The 20,613-nt window shown below is 45.3% G+C and overlaps 1 protein-coding gene across 1 annotated transcript in view; it reads right to left on the reverse strand.

Moving 5' to 3' along the window:
- Nucleotides 1–1,161: 1,161 nt before the first annotated feature.
- LOC124586124 (F-box/LRR-repeat protein fbxl-1-like) overlaps nt 1,162–20,613 on the reverse strand; it is a 75,226-nt gene continuing 55,774 nt past the window's right edge. Inside the window, exons 4-6 of the mRNA XM_047131411.1 lie at nt 16,244–16,423; nt 6,034–6,264; nt 1,162–1,463 (exon numbers count right to left, since the gene is read on the reverse strand). Coding sequence (XP_046987367.1) covers nt 1,289–1,463; nt 6,034–6,264; nt 16,244–16,423 — 586 coding nt within the window. The 3' untranslated portion in view covers nt 1,162–1,288. The remainder of the gene's footprint in view (nt 1,464–6,033; nt 6,265–16,243; nt 16,424–20,613) is intronic.

Consider the following 20,613-nt stretch of genomic DNA (forward strand, 5'->3'; position numbering starts at 1 on the left):
AGATGGTAACTATGCATTTTATTTTTGTATACTGGAAACTGCAGTATGCATTTGTGTAGCAGTATCTCAGTAGTATACATAAAATAATGTAAACTATTGCATTTCTCTTTAAAAATGTTTCTTATTTTAAATCCTGACATGTCTCCCACAAATTGTGTATTACGAGACAAATAAGAATGACGACAAGGCGCGACGGTGAGTGCGTGTTTCCACCTGCTGTGGAGGGTCGCTTATGCTTTAGACTCACAGCTTTGCAGGTCTGTCAGCAAGCAAAATCGAGAATGGTGACCACAAGATATTTATAATGTGTAAGTTGGCACACACATCAGCAGGGTGACAGATCATTCATGGAGTGGATCACCAAACCCACACTTGTGCCACTCCACAATGTGTGCTGAAACCACAACAAATGAAATAAAATGACAAAAATTGTTTTCCTAATGAGCCCTCCAATTGTGATGTTGTTAATGTTTATGTTTTATAACTTCTAATTATATGTAAATCGTGAAATATAGATTAGAAATACTGAACAACGGAATGGCAGTGAAGTGTGACTTCTGGTGACACTGACTGTGCAGCAATGTGTTTCAGAACCTCTAGAATATGAAAACTGGTCAGATCTGACAGTTGAGCTCTGGATCAGTGCAACATGGAAAGCATGTAATGTATGTATGACTGACACTTTATTAACAACATTATGAGAAGGAAAGTTGCTACTCAACATATAGCGGAAATGCTGAGTCCGTCCTGGATTTTCCATTATTTGACACTTTATTAATTTATTTCCATTTCGTCCCAAATAAAAATCGTTGTGTCCTTTCGTTAGTGTATTACTATCTGCAGGTGACATCAAAATAGTGCACATATGAAATAACTGAAAAGTGTGAAACAGGCATCTGAAAGACATTCAGGACACATGGAGGTAGGATTGCCTGCCCATTCAGATTTAAAGGACAATTTCATCAACACAAGGATATGGCAATAAAAGGTATGAATATGACATTCACTATGGTGCCAAAAATTCCCATTTGTGTAATGATAATTGTGACAATGAGCTTCAATATAGAGGGAAATAAAATCAGTTTCAGTGGCTGACATAATGAATTCTTTTGTGAAATAAAATTTTTTTAAACACGAAAAATTGCATTTTTATTTCGGCCAACACTTTCTTGGCTCTTATACAATAATTTCATAAATCCATATTTTGTCTTTTACTTGCTTTTCAAACAGTTCACTCATCCAGGGGCTCCAATGTTACATTCTGCAGTCTGAAAACCAAAATTATTTCTCAGTACCCTATGTCGGTGTCATCATCATCATCCGTTTCGTAATCTGTTAGGAAGTCATTCTCTGTCCATCGGAAAGTATTAATTATCCTGAGCCGAGGCATTTGACTCTGCATCTCAGCAAAAACATTTTTGTAGAAAACCTCATCCTCTTCCTCATACGTCACATGTAGTTCTCTGGAAGAAGAAAGAGAAAAGTAACTGCAACATTTGTATTTCTGTATTTTATTACACCCTATTTCTTGTAATACTACAAACCATAAACATTGATGAACTGTGTCATAAATGAAGTGCAAAGGAAATTTATCAGAATTTTTAAACTTAGGAGATACAAATTCTAGTTAATACCTATCTTCATATTAAACAGGTTTTAACTGTGGAAATATGTGGGTAGCATATGGTGTTTTGACTGATATCTCAATAAAGGACTTGGAGAAATGAAGAACCTACAAAAACAGTGAAAACTGGTCTCAACATGCAGCTGAGGTAAGTACTAAATGATTTCTATTGTGTTTTTCATTCTAATTATTTCTCGAATACATCAAATCCAATGAAATTTGGAATAATGCACTATTTTGCGACTGATGATTTTAAAGAAAGTGTTTTTTTCCTCTGTGCCTTAAATACCTGAGGACCATCCTACAAGATATTTTCAAAATTTTTCCTTTTTTCCAGTCAGTCTTCTGACTGGTTCAATACAACCCACCACAAAGTCCTCCCGTGAGCCAATCTCTTGATTTCAGTTGCATCTTGTGTCCTCAATTATTTGTTGGATGTATTACACTCTCCTTCTACACTTTTTACTCCTCACAAGTCCTCCTAGTACCACGGAAGTCATTGCTCAATGTCCTAACACATATCCTATCATCCTGTTTCTCTCCTATCATCCTATCCCTCTTCTTGTCAGTGTTCTCCACACTGATTCTGCACATAACCCATCTCTCATTTCTTATAACAGCCCACCTAACTTTCAACACTCTTCTATCAATTTTCTTCTCTTCTCTTCCAGTTTTCTCATAGTCTGTGCCTCGCTTTCATACAATGCTGTACTCCAAACGTACATTCTCAGAAATTTCTTCTTCTAATTAAGGTTGATGTTTGATACCAGCAGACTTCTCCTGGCCAGAAATGCCCTCTATGCCTGTGCTAATTTGCTTTATACGTATTGTTTGGTTATAATTAAAGTTCAGCCACTTACACAGGTCCAGTGTGGGCTGAATTATCATATGGCAGTGAATCTTGGTAGGTATGCTAATGTGTTAATGCAGGACCAATTTATGCTGGAAAAACAATTACTTCCAACTACAGCCACTACGAGAAAATCTGGCACAGTACACCGTTTGTACGACATCCACACTATCGTTCGACAAGCTGTAACGTGAGTGAACCGTAGTGATAATTGAGGAGAAAGACTGTGTGCTGTTAGTGAAACAGTTTCATGTGAACGGCAGCAATTCCAATGCTGCACTGACAGAGGGGCCGGATGTCATTAAATGCTTTAAAGAAAATGACGATGAAATTCAAAAACGTGGGTGGGCTTGGTGTGGCACCTGGAAGAGGAATGCATCCTACCGCAGTGGAACTTATTGACACAGTTATTATTGCTGCAACTCAGTATGCAGCACGTGTCCCGGCTAATGCTAGTGTTTGTGCCCTTCCACGAGAATTGTCCATCCTGTGGTCAATGGTGTGGACAGTTTTTGTGTGGTGTCACCGCCAGACACCACACTTGCTAGGTGGTAGCCTTTAAATCGGCCACGGTCCGTTAGTATACGTCGGGCCCGCGTGTCGCCACTGTCAGTGATTGCAGACCGAGCGCCGCCACACGGCAGGTCTAGTCTAGAGAGACTCCCTAGCACTCGCCGCAGTTGTACAGCCGACTCTGCTAGCGATGGTTCACTTACTACAGACACTCTCATCTGCAGAGACAACAGTTTAGCATAGCCTTCAGCTACGTCATTTGCTACGACCTAGCAAGGCGCCATATTCAGTTACTGTAACTAATTACTTCAAGAACAAATAATATTGTGAATCATGTACCGTCAAGAGCGACGTTCATCATCAATGGATTAAAGTTAAGTATGAAAGTAATTACGTCCGCTTTCTGAATTCTCATTCCCTGTCATGTTCCAGACCTCACGTCAGCATAGTCCTTCCCTCCTCACGCCAGCCTGCGTGAGCTAAAACGCGTGCATTTAGACTGGTGCCCCTACAAGATCCGGACGGTGCAGCAACCAAATCGTCATATCTGCAGCAACGTACTGAATTAGCTCTTCAGTTTTCGGACAGATAGAAGTCGATGACATGCGACCAGGCAATTTTCTATGGAGTGAAGAGGCACATTCTACACTACAGGGTACAGTAAATACACAGAACTGCCAAATTTAAGGGTACTGTTAAACTGCATGTTGTGCACCAAGAACCACTGCAGTTGCTGTATATGACTGCTTGGTGTGGAGTCACAAGCATCTTTATTCTTGGTCCGTTCTCTGAAGAGGATACATCCGTAGAGCCTGTCGGGGGTGGGGGGGGGGGGGGGGGGGCCCTCTGTGATGCCTTTACGTTATGGAGACCTCCCTGTACAGCACGTGATTCCTGCTTTGGAAGAGCACAACTGTGTGGAAACCATTCTTTTCATGTAAGATGGGCCAACATTGCACGTCACTCACCCAGTGAAAGATCTGCTTAGTGCAACCTTCCTTAAAACATATTATATCGAGAGGTTTTCAGATGCATTGCCTGCAAGATGACCTGATCTGAATTCATATGACTCTCGACTCTGGGAATACCTAAAAGAATACCTTTACCAGAGGCACATTAGGTCTCTACCTGATCTGAAGGCCAGTACGCAGGAACACATGGCTTAAATTCCACCGGAACTACTGTGAGCAAGTGTTGATCACATCGTTTTACAGAAGTAGCATCTCATTCGACATCTCCAGTGCTCGTACAGAATGAATTAACCCTTTAGTGACCAAATTATTTCCGGAAGTTGTAGATTTTTTATGAACACTTTATTGGGCTAAGAAACCGTTCATAAAATCATAGTTTAAATCTTGAAATGAGAGTTTAGCCTATGAGTGTAAAAAAATTAGTGGGAACTATTGGAACTGTGGAGTAACTTGACTTGCTAATTTAAAACAAATGTATTTCCTTTATTTTTTAGTACAAAAACATGTTAAACATTACATTTATATTTGTATTAGTTCATACTGTCCTTTGAGTTCACTAAGGTGATGTACTATGGAACTTAGAGAAGCATGGTGCTACATACAAAGGTACACGACAGTTGCTACTCATTACTTTTGTTCGCTTTTCTTTGTTCTTGGTGCTACATTGGCGGCATCTTCTGTTTGTTGTACCTTTTGTAGGGAAATGAGTTCCAACTTTCTCCAGACGAACTTCATCTGGTACTCCAGACACACCTCTTATTGGTGTTTGACCTTCCTCTTCTCTTACGACTTGAGAAGCCAGAGATAAGCTGCCTTGCCAAGTGCAATCTAAATGTTAGCTGCTCTGCTTTTGTCTTCTGTAGCTTCCACATAACGTAGGAACTGACAACTGCCAAATGCACAAGAAAGGAAAACAGTTTGTGCCACCACTTCCACGAACGACGGCCTACAGCATACCGTTGACGCAGCTGATCAAATCTATCGACTCCTCCCATTATTTTATTATACTCTGCCACAGCCAATGGGCAGAATACTTCAGTTCTGCTTCCACTAACTTACCTTGTAATATTTATGTAATTTTCAGTCAAATGCAGCAAATATCCACGAATACTATCTCCCTCATAAATACAAAAATAGATAAATACAACACAAGTCACTTCACACGCAAAAGGAAAGCACACTATCCAAAAAACGCTGTAGCGGTCGAAACAGTGGCTCGTTTTCACACGGGAACTGCGCTTCTGCAATGATTGACTCACAAGGTAGAAAAACAACAGCTTTAGCCTAACTGTTGACAATCTATACATAGTTAGCACACTCTAACAGAGATGGTAGCATAAGTTAGAAGTGGGAACACGGATTACCACTGAACTTACAGAGAAAACAAATAAGTGGGAACTATTTGCATTCGCAGCACCAGATTCGCACCTGGTCGCCAAAATTGAAACTAATTTTTCTCCAGCGTAAAACTGTTCTGTGTTAACGCATTAGAATACAAATCGAGTTTCGCTTCCATATGATAATTACAGCCCACACTGGACCTCTGCGAGTATCTGCACTTTAATTACAGCCATTTGGTATGTCATCATTGCTTCATGCATCGTGTGTTACTTTATTTCAAATGTATCAGAACTGCATCACTTCTTCATGGACACCAGTTTTGATGTTAAATCCATAACTAATCTGATATAGCTAATGCTCATTAATTTCATCTTTCCTGGTTTCTTTCTCAATCTGTAGTGTGTTCTCATTAGACTGTTCCTTCCATTCAACAGGTTCTGAAATTCTTCCTCCCTTTCGCAAGCCAATAGGAGTATCATCAGTGAATGATATTATTAATATCCATTCTCCCTGAATTTTAATCCACTCTTCCATCTTTCTTTTATTTCTTTCACTGCTTCTTTGATATATAAACTGGAAAGTTGGGATTGAAAGTTTACATCCCTGCCTTACACTCTCTCTAATACTAGCACTCCGTTCCCAGTCTCGTGGAAGTCATCGAGGTCATACGGTAGAAACGCAAAGTCATCGGAACCGGGCTCGGACGGTGAACAGAAGCAGCAGGAGCAACCTACCTGAGGTTCACGAGCCTCACAGAAAATTCTTCAAATGGCACAGCTCTGATGTGGCCGCTGTACAGGATATCGAGGCAGCGCAGTTGCTTCAAGTCCAGGACGTGCCGTAGGCTCGGCTGCAGGTCTGTCAGGTCGTCAATGTACTGGAGCAGCAGCGTGCGGAGGGCCGGCAGCTGCGCCACGTGCGCCACGGCAGATCCACCCAGCCCACTGCATCCGGAAAGATCCAGTCTAGAAGAACAAACAGAAAAATAATGTAACACTTTAAGATGTTGGTGACAACATGAAATTTGCTGTGTAATACACAGTACGACAAAAAAGAAAGGCAATGAATTATCCAAATGGGACAGAAATCAGTACATGTACAGACAAACAAATGGTTACATGTTGTATACATAGTTCCGTGTAGTCAGCGCGTACACAACTTTCCCACTAGAGCGCGCCCCGTTAAGCACAACAGCGCAGGCGCAGCGCTCGTCCGTCTCCGCACTACGAGATGGCGCTGCCTTAGAGACGGACCAAATTCTGCTTCCGCCGATCTGCGTATTAATATGAAACGCAGCCAATGAGATTGCTGCTAACGTAGAACCTTTTCTCCTCGCGGATCACACTCGCGCAGTGATACCTGAACGCGCGAGGTATTATAACGAGTGTACAGACCTCCAATTAGTCAGTCTGCATTAGTCTGTACCAGTCTATAGTCAAGTTTCAGTGTGCGCCTAATAAGATTATCATATTCCTGTACATAGCCACGAAGATAAATGTATAGACACTTTGTCAAGTATCAGAGATATGTGAGAATAAGATTAACGTACCAAGACCAAAGGAACTTCAGATTGTCAATTGTAAATAGCATCCAGAATCAAGTTACGTAATGTTTATGCTTGTTATCATTTTAATAAATGTGTGCGAAAATTAATCAAGTTCTGTTTGAAGTCGGTCACCGTCAACCTGCTACTCTAAGCGTGCAAGTGGCATATCTACCGTCCGACCTAACGTAGAAGATAAACACGCCACAATAAGACCACGAGACATATTGCTGACACTCGCCTACTTCGTTAGATCGACAAGTCAAATAATCTGATGGTGTGTGTACCGAATGTCTTACAGTACGCACATCACATTACAATTTCAGAAAAAACTGGACGATTCATTCAGGAGAGAGAGCTCCACAAATTGAGCAAATCAATAGCGCATTGGTCCATCTCTGGCACCTGTGCAAGCTTGGCACTGATGACAGAGTTGTCGAGTGTCCTCCTGAGGAATATCGGGCCAAATTCTGTCCTATTGATCCATCAGATCGTCATAATTCTGAGACTGTTGGAGGACCCTACCCATAACGCTCCAAATGCTCTCAATTGGGAAGACATCCGGCAAACTTTTTGACCGCGGTAGGGTTTGCGAAGCACCAAGAAAAGCAGTAGAAACTCTCGCCCTGTGGAGGCAGGCATTATCTTGCCGAAACGTAAGCCAAGGACAGCTCGCCACGAACGGCGACAAAACGGGGCGTTGAGTAGCATCGACTTACTGTCGTGCCGCAAGTGTTCCGAGGACGACAACCGAAGAAGTGCTGAAAACAAATGGCACCTCAAACCGTCACTTCCGGTTGTCGCACCGTATGGCGGGTGACAGACACGTTGATATCCCTCTGCTATCCGGGGTACCTCCAGACGCGTCTTCAGTCTGGAATAAAATTGTCTTCAGTGATGAGCTCTGCTTGAAATTGAGCCACAGTGACCAGCAAAGACCTGCCTGGGGACACCCCGGAATGTAGTGGGGTACCAACCGACAGCAAAACAACCGGAACTGATAGTCTGGAGTGCCACTTGTTTTCGTAGCAGGTCACTTTCGGTTGTTATCCTCGGAAAACTTGTGGCATAGCAGTAAGTCGACACTATTTGGTTGCCATCCACAGCACCCTTACAGCACAGTGATACGTCAACGATATTCTACGCCCCTTTTGATTGCCCTTCCTGCTCTTACATTTCAGCAAGATAATGCCCGCCCGCACACTGCGGGAGTTGCTATTGCTCGTCTTCACGCTCGCCAAACTCTACCTCGGCCAGCGAGGTTGCCGGATCTCTCCCCAACTGAGAGCATTTGGAGCATTACAGGCAGGGCTTTAATGATGTCAGGATTTCGATGACAGAATTGGGCACCCAATATCCGTCAGGACGACATCCGACAACTCTGTCGTTCGAAGCCGAGCCGAATAACTGCTTGCGTACAGGCCAGAGGTAGACCGACGCGTAGTCGAATTGCTCAATTTCTGAAGCTCTTTCTCTCGAATAAATCATCCAACTTTTCTGAAATTTTAATGATTTGTTTGTCTGTGCACGTACATCACATCTGCCAGTTTCCATCCCTCTGGACAATTCCTTCGTGGTGTGACGTTTTCTTGACTTAGAGCGGCATTTACACGTGAGTAATTTCCTGTGCACACTAAGTGCAGCAGCTGTTGCAAGTACATGCACGGGAACAGACTTTCACTCAGCTCTGTCCCGTGGCACAATCTTCTGGGCCTTTGCAGCTAAGGGGAAAAAGTACAGGGTCTTCATTAATGAGTGGTGCATTTTCATATATTTATTGATTTATATGGGCACATTTTACATCATAATTTTACATCACTACATGACTACGGAGAGCACAGGCTCGCTGTGTCGTTGGGACCGGAACACGGGTCCGGGAACTGCGACGGACGAGCCCGGACGCGGTCGGGGTCGGGGTAGTATCTGGAGCTCAGCGGGAACGTGACACGCACACCGACAGTGGCCCCAATGCCCGATGCGACGACAGTGGGCCCGGGAGCTGTGACGGGCAGTCGGCCGACGAGACGGGAGGAGACGTCTGGCGAACTGAAGACGAGATCACAGCCAGTGAAGTGGCCTGCCGGGGACAGTGTGTTAATAGCAGATGGCAGGCAGGGTGCAAGCTGGCCGTGTCGTGTGGTGTGACGTCATTACGGTGCGGCACGGGCATTCGAAATGGACGCGGCGGCCAGCTCGCGTGACGCAGTCTGCCGGCTGCCGGAGTGCCCGTTTGGAGCACGGTCTCGGGGGCTGCCCGGCCAGGTCGGGGACGGGACGAGGTGGGTGTGGCTGCTCACTGGCAGCTGGCGGTACCCGTGCAGCGTTGACGGCTAGGGGAGTGGGCTCTGCCTAACAGGTCGCACGGGGAGTGTCGTCCGTGGACAAATCCTCCACTGAAACTTCCTAGCAGATTAAAACTGTGTGCCGGACCGAGACTCGAAGTGATAGGAAGTTTCATATCAGCGCACACTCCGCTGCAGAGTGAAAATCTCATTCTGGGAACATCCTCCAGGCTGTGGCTGAGCCATGTCTCCGCAATATCCTTTCTTTCAGGAGTGCTAGTTCTGCAAGTTTCGCAGGAGAGCTTCTGTAAAGTTTGGAAGGTAGGAGACGAGATACTGGCAGAAGTAAAGCTGTGAGGACGGGGCGTGAATTGTGCTTGGGTAGCTCAGGGGTAGAGCACTTGCCCACGAAAGGCAAAGGTCCCGAGTTCGAATCTCGGTGCGGCACACAGTTTTAATCTGCTAGGAAGTTTCATATCAGCGCACACTCCGCTGCAGAGTGAAAATCTCATTCTGGGAACATCCTCCTGGCTGTGGCTAAGCCATGTCTCCGCAATATCCTTTCTTTCAGGAGTGCTAATTCTGCAAGTTTCGCAGGAGAGCTTCTGTAAAGTTTGGAAGGTAGGAGACGAGATATTGGCAGAAGTAAAGCTGTGAGGACGGGGCGTGAATTGTGCTTGGGTAGCTCAGGGGTAGAGCACTTGCCCACGAAAGGCAAAGGTCCCGAGTTCGAATCTCGGTGCGGCACACAGTTTTAATCTGCTAGGAAGTTTCATATCAGCGCACACTCCGCTGCAGAGTGAAAATCTCATTCTGGGAACATCCTCCAGGCTGTGGCTGAGCCATGTCTCCGCAATATCCTTTCTTTCAGGAGTGCTAGTTCTGCAAGTTTCGCAGGAGAGCTTCTGTAAAGTTTGGAAGGTAGGAGACGAGATACTGGCAGAAGTAAAGCTGTGAGGACGGGGCGTGAATTGTGCTTGGGTAGCTCAGGGGTAGAGCACTTGCCCACGAAAGGCAAAGGTCCCGAGTTCGAATCTCGGTGCGGCACACAGTTTTAATCTGCTAGGAAGTTTCATATCAGCGCACACTCCGCTGCAGAGTGAAAATCTCATTCTGGGAACATCCTCCAGGCTGTGGCTGAGCCATGTCTCCGCAATATCCTTTCTTTCAGGAGTGCTAGTTCTGCAAGTTTCGCAGGAGAGCTTCTGTAAAGTTTGGAAGGTAGGAGACGAGATACTGGCAGAAGTAAAGCTGTGAGGACGGGGCGTGAATTGTGCTTGGGTAGCTCAGGGGTAGAGCACTTGCCCACGAAAGGCAAAGGTCCCGAGTTCGAATCTCGGTGCGGCACACAGTTTTAATCTGCTAGGAAGTTTCATATCAGCGCACACTCCGCTGCAGAGTGAAAATCTCATTCTGGGAACATCCTCCAGGCTGTGGCTGAGCCATGTCTCCGCAATATCCTTTCTTTCAGGAGTGCTAGTTCTGCAAGTTTCGCAGGAGAGCTTCTGTAAAGTTTGGAAGGTAGGAGACGAGATACTGGCAGAAGTAAAGCTGTGAGGACGGGGCGTGAATTGTGCTTGGGTAGCTCAGGGGTAGAGCACTTGCCCACGAAAGGCAAAGGTCCCGAGTTCGAATCTCGGTGCGGCACACAGTTTTAATCTGCTAGGAAGTTTCATATCAGCGCACACTCCGCTGCAGAGTGAAAATCTCATTCTGGGAACATCCTCCAGGCTGTGGCTGAGCCATGTCTCCGCAATATCCTTTCTTTCAGGAGTGCTAGTTCTGCAAGTTTCGCAGGAGAGCTTCTGTAAAGTTTGGAAGGTAGGAGACGAGATACTGGCAGAAGTAAAGCTGTGAGGACGGGGCGTGAATTGTGCTTGGGTAGCTCAGGGGTAGAGCACTTGCCCACGAAAGGCAAAGGTCCCGAGTTCGAATCTCGGTGCGGCACACAGTTTTAATCTGCTAGGAAGTTTCATATCAGCGCACACTCCGCTGCAGAGTGAAAATCTCATTCTGGGAACATCCTCCTGGCTGTGGCTAAGCCATGTCTCCGCAATATCCTTTCTTTCAGGAGTGCTAATTCTGCAAGTTTCGCAGGAGAGCTTCTGTAAAGTTTGGAAGGTAGGAGACGAGATCCTGGCAGAAGTAAAGCTGTGAGGACGGGGCGTGAATTGTGCTTGGGTAGCTCAGGGGTAGAGCACTTGCCCACGAAAGGCAAAGGTCCCGAGTTCGAATCTCGGTGCGGCACACAGTTTTAATCTGCTAGGAAGTTTCATATCAGCGCACACTCCGCTGCAGAGTGAAAATCTCATTCTGGGAACATCCTCCTGGCTGTGGCTAAGCCATGTCTCCGCAATATCCTTTCTTTCAGGAGTGCTAGTTCTACAAGTTTCGCAGGAGAGCTTCTGTAAAGTTTGGAAGGTAGGAGACGAGATACTGGCAGAAGTAAAGCTGTGAGGACGGGGCGTGAGTCGTGCTTGGGTAGCTCAGGGGTAGAGCACTTGCCCAAGAAACGCAAAGGTCCCGAGTTCGAATCTCGGTGCGGCACACAGTTTTAATCTGCTAGGAAGTTTCATATCAGCGCACACTCCACTGCAGAGTGAAAATCGCATTCAAGTCCTCCACTGGTTTGAAGAACTGAACGAGAATCGGAGTAGTTGAGGTGAAAGCTGTCTCAATTCTGTCCACGGAGACTTTAGTCGGCTCGCCATTACATTTGAGCTGCAAAATGTTCTCGTCACGGTGATCGTGCGGTGCACTCTATGGCAGCGTAAGTGGTGGCCGTGCCACGTCTACGCATAATACCGGGTCAAAAGTATTTAATGCGACAAACTCCTGGAGGTTGTAGGGGACGTCAAAACAAATATTTTCCCCTAATGTCATTTTTACCTATGAGGATTATTTAAACTGGTGGAGGCTGTATTATGCTCGTCAGTTGTTAGACGCCGTATTGCGATCTTGAGATGTTAGAGGGTTTATTACGCTCTTCAGTTGTGGGCAACTGCTGTCCACCAGTGTAGTAGTGCATTGTCTCTGTTTACTAGTAGAGCGATACACCTGGAGTGAGTACACTGACACGGTTTGTGCGTACTACGTAGCGCACCACAACGGACGAGCTGCACAGCGGGTTTAGCAACAGCAATATCCTAATCGCCGTATCCCGCATCATACGACCTTTGCTGCTGTGTACCAACGTCTGCGTGAGACCGGGTCATTTAGCACATTACCTGGACAGGGACGCCGTCGCACGGTAAGAACACTGCAGTTTGAGGAAGCTGTCTTGTAGCATGTGGAGCCGGGTGCTTCAGTCAGCACTCGTGCAATTGCACGTGACATTGGGACTAATCAGACGAATGTAAGAACAGTCCTTCGAGAGCAATTGTTACGTCCATTTCACTTATAGCGTGTCCACAACCTGGAACCAGTTGATTATCCACCCAGAGCACAGTTTTCGCAGTGGTACCTGGAACAGTGTGAAATGCATCCTACATTTCCATCCTCTGTGTTGTTTAGCGATGAAGCAACGTTCGGGCGTGATGGAGTCTTCAACATGCACAATTCGCATGTTTGGAGTGAGGATGACCTACATGCCACAGTTACTAGCGCTCATCAAGTGCGGTTCTTCGTTAATGTGTGGGTCGGTGTTGTTGGGGACTGTTTAATTGGGCCGTATCTGCTACCTAGGCCATTAAATGGCAGGCACTATTACAGTTTTCTCGCCAGAGCATTGCCAGAATTGCTGGAAGACGTCCCGCTCCCTACAAGACAACGCACGTGGTGCCAACATGACGGGCCGCCGGCACATTTCAGTCTTCGTGTGCGTCGATTCCTGGACCGACGGTTCCCAGAAACGTGGATTGGCAGAGGTGGTCCTGTACCGTGGCCGGCTCGATCCCCAGATATGTCCCCTCTGGACTTTTTTGTGTGGGGAGAGATGCGCAACCTTGTTTACGCACCTCCTGTTGCATCAGAAGAGGATCTGGTTGCCCGGATAGTAGCAGCAGGAGCAAGAACAATTCAGGATACTGCTGGGGTTTTGCCCGTGTCAGACATAACATGATCCGACGGTGTAACCTTTGTTTACGTGGGTCAATGGAGGCATTTCTGAAAATCTACTGTAATTGAAATTGGGTTGTGTTAATGTGTTGTCTCTTGGTCATAAAAAAATGGAAAAGTGTTTCTTGGTTTAATTAATTTGCCGCCAGAGAAATCTTCCTCTACCGGTTTAAATACTCCTCATAGGAAAAAATGACATTAGGGAAAAATATTTGTTTTGATGTCCCCTACAACCTCCCAGAGTTTGTCGGTATAAATATTTTTCACCCTGTATAATGTGGAACAGTGTAAATCGGCTCGAGCAAATACCCACCGGTACTGTGCCGTGTCGGCGCGTGCAGTCGGAGGTCGGCTGTACGACTGCGCAGATGTTCTGCCGGTGTCGGGCACCGAGGCAGCGTGTGACGGTAGTACCTCCTCCACTAATTCACCGGGAATGGCGAGCGAGTGAGCACAGGCGAGGTGTACAGGTGGAATACCGATGTCGTCCTTGGGATTATTCGCAGGCCGAGAAGTACGAGCCGAAGTGCGTCCGTCCGGGTGATGCCGTGACACGTCAGGGATGCTTCCGGTATACAGTGGAGCCGTTCCGGGTGGCTACGCACACGTCACGTGCACGACGACGAGTCCGCAACTGTGTCGGACTGCCGTCGCGTGCCGCCCAATGTGCAAACTACGTCTCATCTCACTGGCTCAAATGGCTCTGAGCACTATGGGACTTAACTTCTGTGGTCATCAGTCCCCTAGAACTTAGAACTACTTAAACCTAACTAACCTAAGGACACCACACACATCCATGCCCGAGGCAGGATTCGAACCTGCGACCGTAGCAGTCCCGCGGTTCCGGACTGCGCGCCTAGAACCGCTAGACCACCGCGGCCGGCTCATCTCACTGGCACCGTTTGATTCGTGGACACGACAGGACGAAGCAAACAGTCGGCACTCGTTCAAATCCGTCAAGGTGTCAGTGGGGGGCCACGCATTGTACTCGATCCGCGTGGTCCGTGGCTGACAGAATCGGAAATAGGCGTAACTGCCCACGAGGCGTGGAGATCTAGCTCACACTGGCTTTTGCTTCGCTGGGTGCTCCACCGTCGTCACAGGTTGGCCCGGCCATTAAATCTCCTCCCACAGGTAAACGCTGACGTGCTGCTACCCACGTGATTCTCTGGGATGCCTGCCACAAGTTTGGCATAAGCTACGTTTAATATTTTTTGTGGGATCTGAAATTTAAAAACCTCTCTCACACCGGCCCGATTGAGCTTCACAGATCAGGATAGTAAAAAACACGCGAATATTTAGGGAATTTTCATTCACAAAGCAGGCTTATCACATTCACACAGTTCAATGCTGTCCTATCCTGATTAAATTGAGCTTAACTTAAATTCCATAAGGCAGTGAAGCAATTTCGAAGTCTCGGTGCGACGAAAATTGTCAGTCGATCTTCTGAAAACATTTGTAATAATTATTAACTTTCGGTGACCACACGGGGAAGACCGGAGATGTGCTGGTAAGACCGTGTTAGCCCATTTATTTGAAGTAACTGGATATCTTGAGCATACAGAACGGCAGGTTCGTCCAGTGTAAATCAGACGTTCCCCACTGATCCCGTGCAGCACAGCGTAGTAAGCAGACACTGTCAATAATAATCAGTTAAATAATACGCGAACACACTTACTTTAGTTTAGTTCATGTCTTAAATTCCTTCTCATGCAGAATCTCATCAAGATGGCGACTAGCTCAACAATACATACATATACATCTTCGTTCTTTCACGGCTAATCGGCAAGATCTCCTTCATTCTTTTCATAAGAGAAAACATAGATAGCAGAGAAGGTATTCCATGGAGTAAATGCACGCTCCAAGGAATAATAGGGCTTGAAACTACTTTGCATTGATAAAAGATAAGAAGAGATATTTCGAGATATGTACTGAGTTACATATTTTTATAATATATAATATTCTTTTCATAAGAGAAAACATAGATAGCAGAGAAGGTATTCCATGGAGTAAATGCACGCTCCAAGGAATAATAGGGCTTGAAACTACTTTGCATTGATAAAAGATAAGAAGAGATATTTCGAGATATGTACTGAGTTATATATTTTTATAATATTTCTGAAAATATCGCGTAGAGACCGCCGCAAGAGACATTACATACGGTAGTGCTCAGGTGATCATTAGTGACAACGTCGGATTTCAAACAGAGTCCACAAAGTGGGTACCCCATCTTCTCACCACAGACGACAAATTTCATCATCTTGAGGCGTACAAACAGCTACTGGTACGCTACCAAATTGAAGGGGAACATTTTGTGCACCGGATTTTGATCTGTGATGAAACGTGGGTACACTGTTACGCACGGGAATCGAGAAAAGCAGCCCAAAATGGCACAAAAAAGACCAATCTACACCCACTGACGACTCTACACCCACGGAGTGCCTAAAATTGTCTCTGTGTGGGGAAGGTTATTGCGACAGTCTTTTCTTATATTAAGGAAGTTCTCATCAGTTTTGTCCAAGAATGCTGTACTGTGAGCGCCGTATACTACTGCCATTTTTTGCATAGATCGGAAAGCGAATATCGTCAGAAAATACCAAATCTGGGGCGTGACTAGGCCGCGTGACAGTGCTCGGCCCCACACGGCAGCCCGGACTCGACAAAAAGTTCGGGAGCTGTCGTGTGCCACACTAGGACATCCTCCCTACACTCCGCACTTATTGTCCTGTCATTTTCATTTGTTTGGACCACTAAAAGAAGCAGTCGGACGACACAGATCTAACAACAATTGCGCTGTCAAAGTGTTTGTGTGAACCCTGCTGTTACAGCCACATTCATTTTGTGAAAACGGGGTTGAGAAAACTACCTATCCCCTGGGAAAAATGTATTTCCCATTCAGAAGACTATACACAGATTAAATAACTTGTGTGTATGAGTTTTTCTGAAGTGAACTTTTCTGAAGTGAACTTATAAACAAAAAATTCAAATTAATATTTGAATTTCCTTTGTACGTGAGCATAAAACATGTTCAAAAACTGCGCAACAGCGACGTCAGGTACTTACATCTGTAAGTGTTTAAGACGGTGGATCTCGGCAAGTGCTCCGTCTGTGAGACTCGTCGCAAAAGTCAGGCTCAGGTGGCGCAGTGACGGGCACCCCCGAGAAATGGTGACCACCGCGTCACCCGGGAGGTCGGTGGCGTGCGGCAGGTCCAACTTCTGCAGCAGTGGTAGGCAGCCGGGCCTGCAGTTGTTCAAAACAACACCTGTTGTGAATGTAAATCTAAGCCGCACAGGTGAAATATTAGTCAGACCCTCAAAAGAGTACCGTATTTACTCGAATCTAGCAAGGGGAAGGCCTCAGACACGGCCAACCGATTCGGCTCAAATTTGGCAGGTCGCTTGTGTACAACCCAAAACGAAGGAATCTAAGATATTTTGGGTCAACACCCCCTCGTTTTTGAGAAAATCACCCCTAAAGGTTATGGCGAGCAATCAACTCAAAATTGGCGGGATCGATAGATAACTGTAATTACATTTTTCATCATCAGGTATGAGGTCCGAAAACGCATACTTTTCCAGAAATGGGGGTAAGAAACTTTTACAACTGCCGCTTCTGTACCGACATGCAAAACGCTTTCCGCCGGCAGCGCCGATAGCACAAAGGTAACTGGCTCGGAATGGGAGAACCCGGGTTCGAATCTCGAAGAAACCTAGCGGATGTTATTATTTTCATTTGTATTTTTCCATATCTCAATTGATAAGGATAGGACGGTTAATCCCCCCCATGAACCATGGACCTTGCCGTTGGTGGGGAGGCTTGCGTGCCTCAGCGATACAGATAGCCGTACCGTAGGTGCAACCACAACGGAGGGGTATCTGTTGAGAGGCCAGACAAACGTGTGGTTCCTGAAGAGGGGCAGCAGCCTTTTCAGTAGTTGCAAGGGCAACAGTCTGGATGATTGACTGATCTGGCCTTGTAACAATAACCAAAACGGCCTTGCTGTGCTGGTACTGCGAACGGCTGAAAGCAAGGGGAAACTACAGCCGTAATTTTTCCCGAGGGCATGCAGCTTTACTGTATGATTACATGATGATGGCGTCCTCTTGGGTAAAATATTCCGGAGGTAAAATAGTCCCCCATTCGGATCTCCGGGCGGGGACTACTCAAGAGGATGTCGTTATCAGGAGAAAGAAAACTGGCGTTCTACGGATCGGAGCGTGGAATGTCAGATCCCTTAATCGGGCAGGTAGGTTAGAAAATTTAAAAAGGGAAATGGATAGGTTGAAGTTAGATATAGTGGGAATTAGTGAAGTTCGGTGGCGGGAGGAACAAGACTTCTGGTCAGGTGACTACAGGGTTATAAACACAAAATCAAATAGGGGTAATGCAGGAGTAGGTTTAATAATGAATAGGAAAATAGGAATGCGGGTAAGCTACTACAAACAGCATAGTGAACGCATTATTGTGGCCAAGATAGATACGAAGCCCACGCCTACTACAGTAGTACAAGTTTATATGCCAACTAGCTCTGCAGATGACGAAGAAATTGAAGAAATGTATGATGAAATAAAAGAAATTATTCAGATTGTGAAGGGAGACGAAAATTTAATAGTCATGGGTGACTGGAATTCGAGTGTAGGAAAAGGGAGAGAAGGAAACATAGTAGGTGAATATGGACTGGGGGACAGAAATGAAAGAGGAAGCCGCCTGGTCGAATTTTGCACAGAGCACAACATAATCATAACTAACACTTGGTTTAAGAATCATGAAAGAAGGTTGTATACATGGAAGAACCCTGGAGATACTAAAAGGTATCAGATAGATTATATAATGGTAAGACAGAGATTTAGGAACCAGGTTTTAAATTGTAAGACATTTCCAGGGGCAGATGTGGACTCTGACCACAATCTATTGGTTATGACCTGTAGATTAAAACTGAAGAAACTGCAAAAAGGTGGGAATTTAAGGAGATGGGACCTGGATAAACTAAAAGAACCAGAGGTTGTACAGAGATTCAGGGAGAGCATAAGGGAGCAATTGACAGGAATGGGGGAAATAAATACAGTAGAAGAAGAATGGGTAGCTTTGAGGGACGAAGTAGTGAAGGCAGCAGAGGATCAAGTAGGTAAAAAGACGAGGGCTAGTAGAAATCCTTGGGTAACAGAAGAAATATTGAATTTAATTGATGAAAGGAGAAAATATAAAAATGCAGTAAGTGAAACAGGCAAAAAGGAATACAAACGTCTCAAAAATGAGATCGACAGGAAGTGCAAAATGGCTAAGCAGGGATGGCTAGAGGACAAATGTAAGGATGTAGAGGCCTGTCTCACTAGGGGTAAGATAGATACCGCCTACAGGAAAATTAAAGAGTCCTTTGGAGATAAGAGAACGACTTGTATGAATATCAAGAGCTCAGATGGAAACCCAGTTCTAAGCAAAGAAGGGAAAGCAGAAAGGTGGAAGGAGTATATAGAGGATATATACAAGGGCGATGTTCTTGAGGACAATATTATAGAAATGGAAGAGAGTGTAGAAGAAGATGAAATAGGAGATATGATACTGCGTGAAGAGTTTGACAGAGCACTGAAAGACCTGTGTCGAAACAAGGCCCCGGGAGTGGACAACATTCCATTAAAATTACTGACAGCCTTGGGAGAGCCAGTCCTGACAAAACTCTACTATCTGGTGAGCAAGATATATGAGATAGGCGAAATACCCTCAGACTTCAAGAAGAATATAATAATTCCAATCCCAAAGAAAGCAGGTGTTGACATATGTGAAAATTACCGAACAATCAGTTTAATAAGTCACGGCTGCAAAATACTAACGCGAATTCTTTACAGACGAATGGAAAAACTAGTAGAAGCCGACCTCGGGGAGGATCAGTTTGGATTCCGTAGAAATATTGGAACACGTGAGGCAATACTGACCCTACGACTTATCTTAGAAGCTAGATTAAGGAACGTCAAACCTACGTTTCTAGCATTTGTAGACTTAGAGAAAGCTTTGGACAATGTTGACTGGAATACTCTCTTTCAAATTCTGAAGGTGGCAGGGGTAAAATACAGGGAGCGAATGGCTATTTACAATTTGTACAGAAACCAGATGGCAGTTATAGGAGTTGAGAGACACGAAAGGGAAGCAGTGGTTGGGAAGGGAGTGAGACAGGATTGTAGCCTCTCCCCAATGTTATTCTATCTGTATATTGAGCAAACAGTGAAGGAAACAAAAGAAAAATTCGGAGTAGGTATTAAAATCCATGGAGAAGAAATAAAAATTTTGAGATTCGCCGATGACATTGTAATTCTGTCAGAGACAGCAAAGGACTTGGAAGAGCAGTTGAACGGAATGGATAGTGTCTTGAAAGGAGGATATAAGATGAACATCAACAAAAGCAAAACGAGGATAGTGGAATGTAGTCGAATTAAGTCGGGTGATGCTGAGGGACTTAGATTAGGAAATGAGACACTTAAAGTAGTAAAGCAGTTTTGCTATTTGGGAAGCAAAATAACTGATGATGGTCGCAGTAGAGAAGATATAAAATGTAAACTGGCAATGGCAAGGAAAGCGTGTCTGAAGCAGAGAAATTTGTTAACATCGAGTATAGATTTGAGTGTCAGGAAGTCGTTTCTGAAAGTATTTGTATGGAGTGTAGCCATGTATGGAAGTGAAACATGGACGATAAATAGTTTGGCCAAGAAGAGAATAGAAGCTTTCGAAATGTGGTGCTACAGAAGAATGGTGAAGATTAGGTGGGTAGATCACATAACTAATGAGGAGGTATTGAATAGGATTGGGGAGAAGAGAAATTTGTGCCACAACTCGACTAGAAGAAGGGATCGGTTGGTAGGACATGTTCTGAGACATCAAGGGATCACCAATTTAGTATTGGAGGGCAGCGTGGAGGGTAAAAATCGTAGAGGGAGACCAAGAGATGAATACAGTAAGCAGATTCAGAAGGATGTAGGTTGCAGTAGTTACTGGGAGATGGAGCAGCTTGTACGGGATAGAGCAGCATGGAGAGCTGCATCAAACCAGTCTCAGGACTGAAGACCACAACAAGAACAACAACATCAACGGTACACAGATCGCTCTGGAGCGCTGCACACGTGTGGAACTGGTAGTGAGCGGTCACGAGGCGGTGCAGTAAGGCGTGCTGAGCAGGAGACGTGGCAGAGTGGCGCAGAGGAGGTGTCTCGTCTGCAGGTGCCCGTGGCCACACCGTCAGTGAAGTTGCCGCATTTATTGGGGTATCGACACAGAGCGTCTGCTGTGCCTACAGAGGCTACTGCACAACTCACAGCATAATAGAACAGAGGTCCTAACGAGATTCTAACTGACAGGGAGACGAGTGTCGCGCCTTTTCGACAATAATTTCGTACCTGACAAGAACTGCTGCATTTTCGAGATGAACATTGTAAAGAGAACTG

Source organism: Schistocerca americana, unplaced genomic scaffold (genome assembly GCF_021461395.2).
Source record: "Schistocerca americana isolate TAMUIC-IGC-003095 unplaced genomic scaffold, iqSchAmer2.1 HiC_scaffold_54, whole genome shotgun sequence".
Classification (NCBI taxonomy): domain Eukaryota; kingdom Metazoa; phylum Arthropoda; class Insecta; order Orthoptera; family Acrididae; genus Schistocerca; species Schistocerca americana.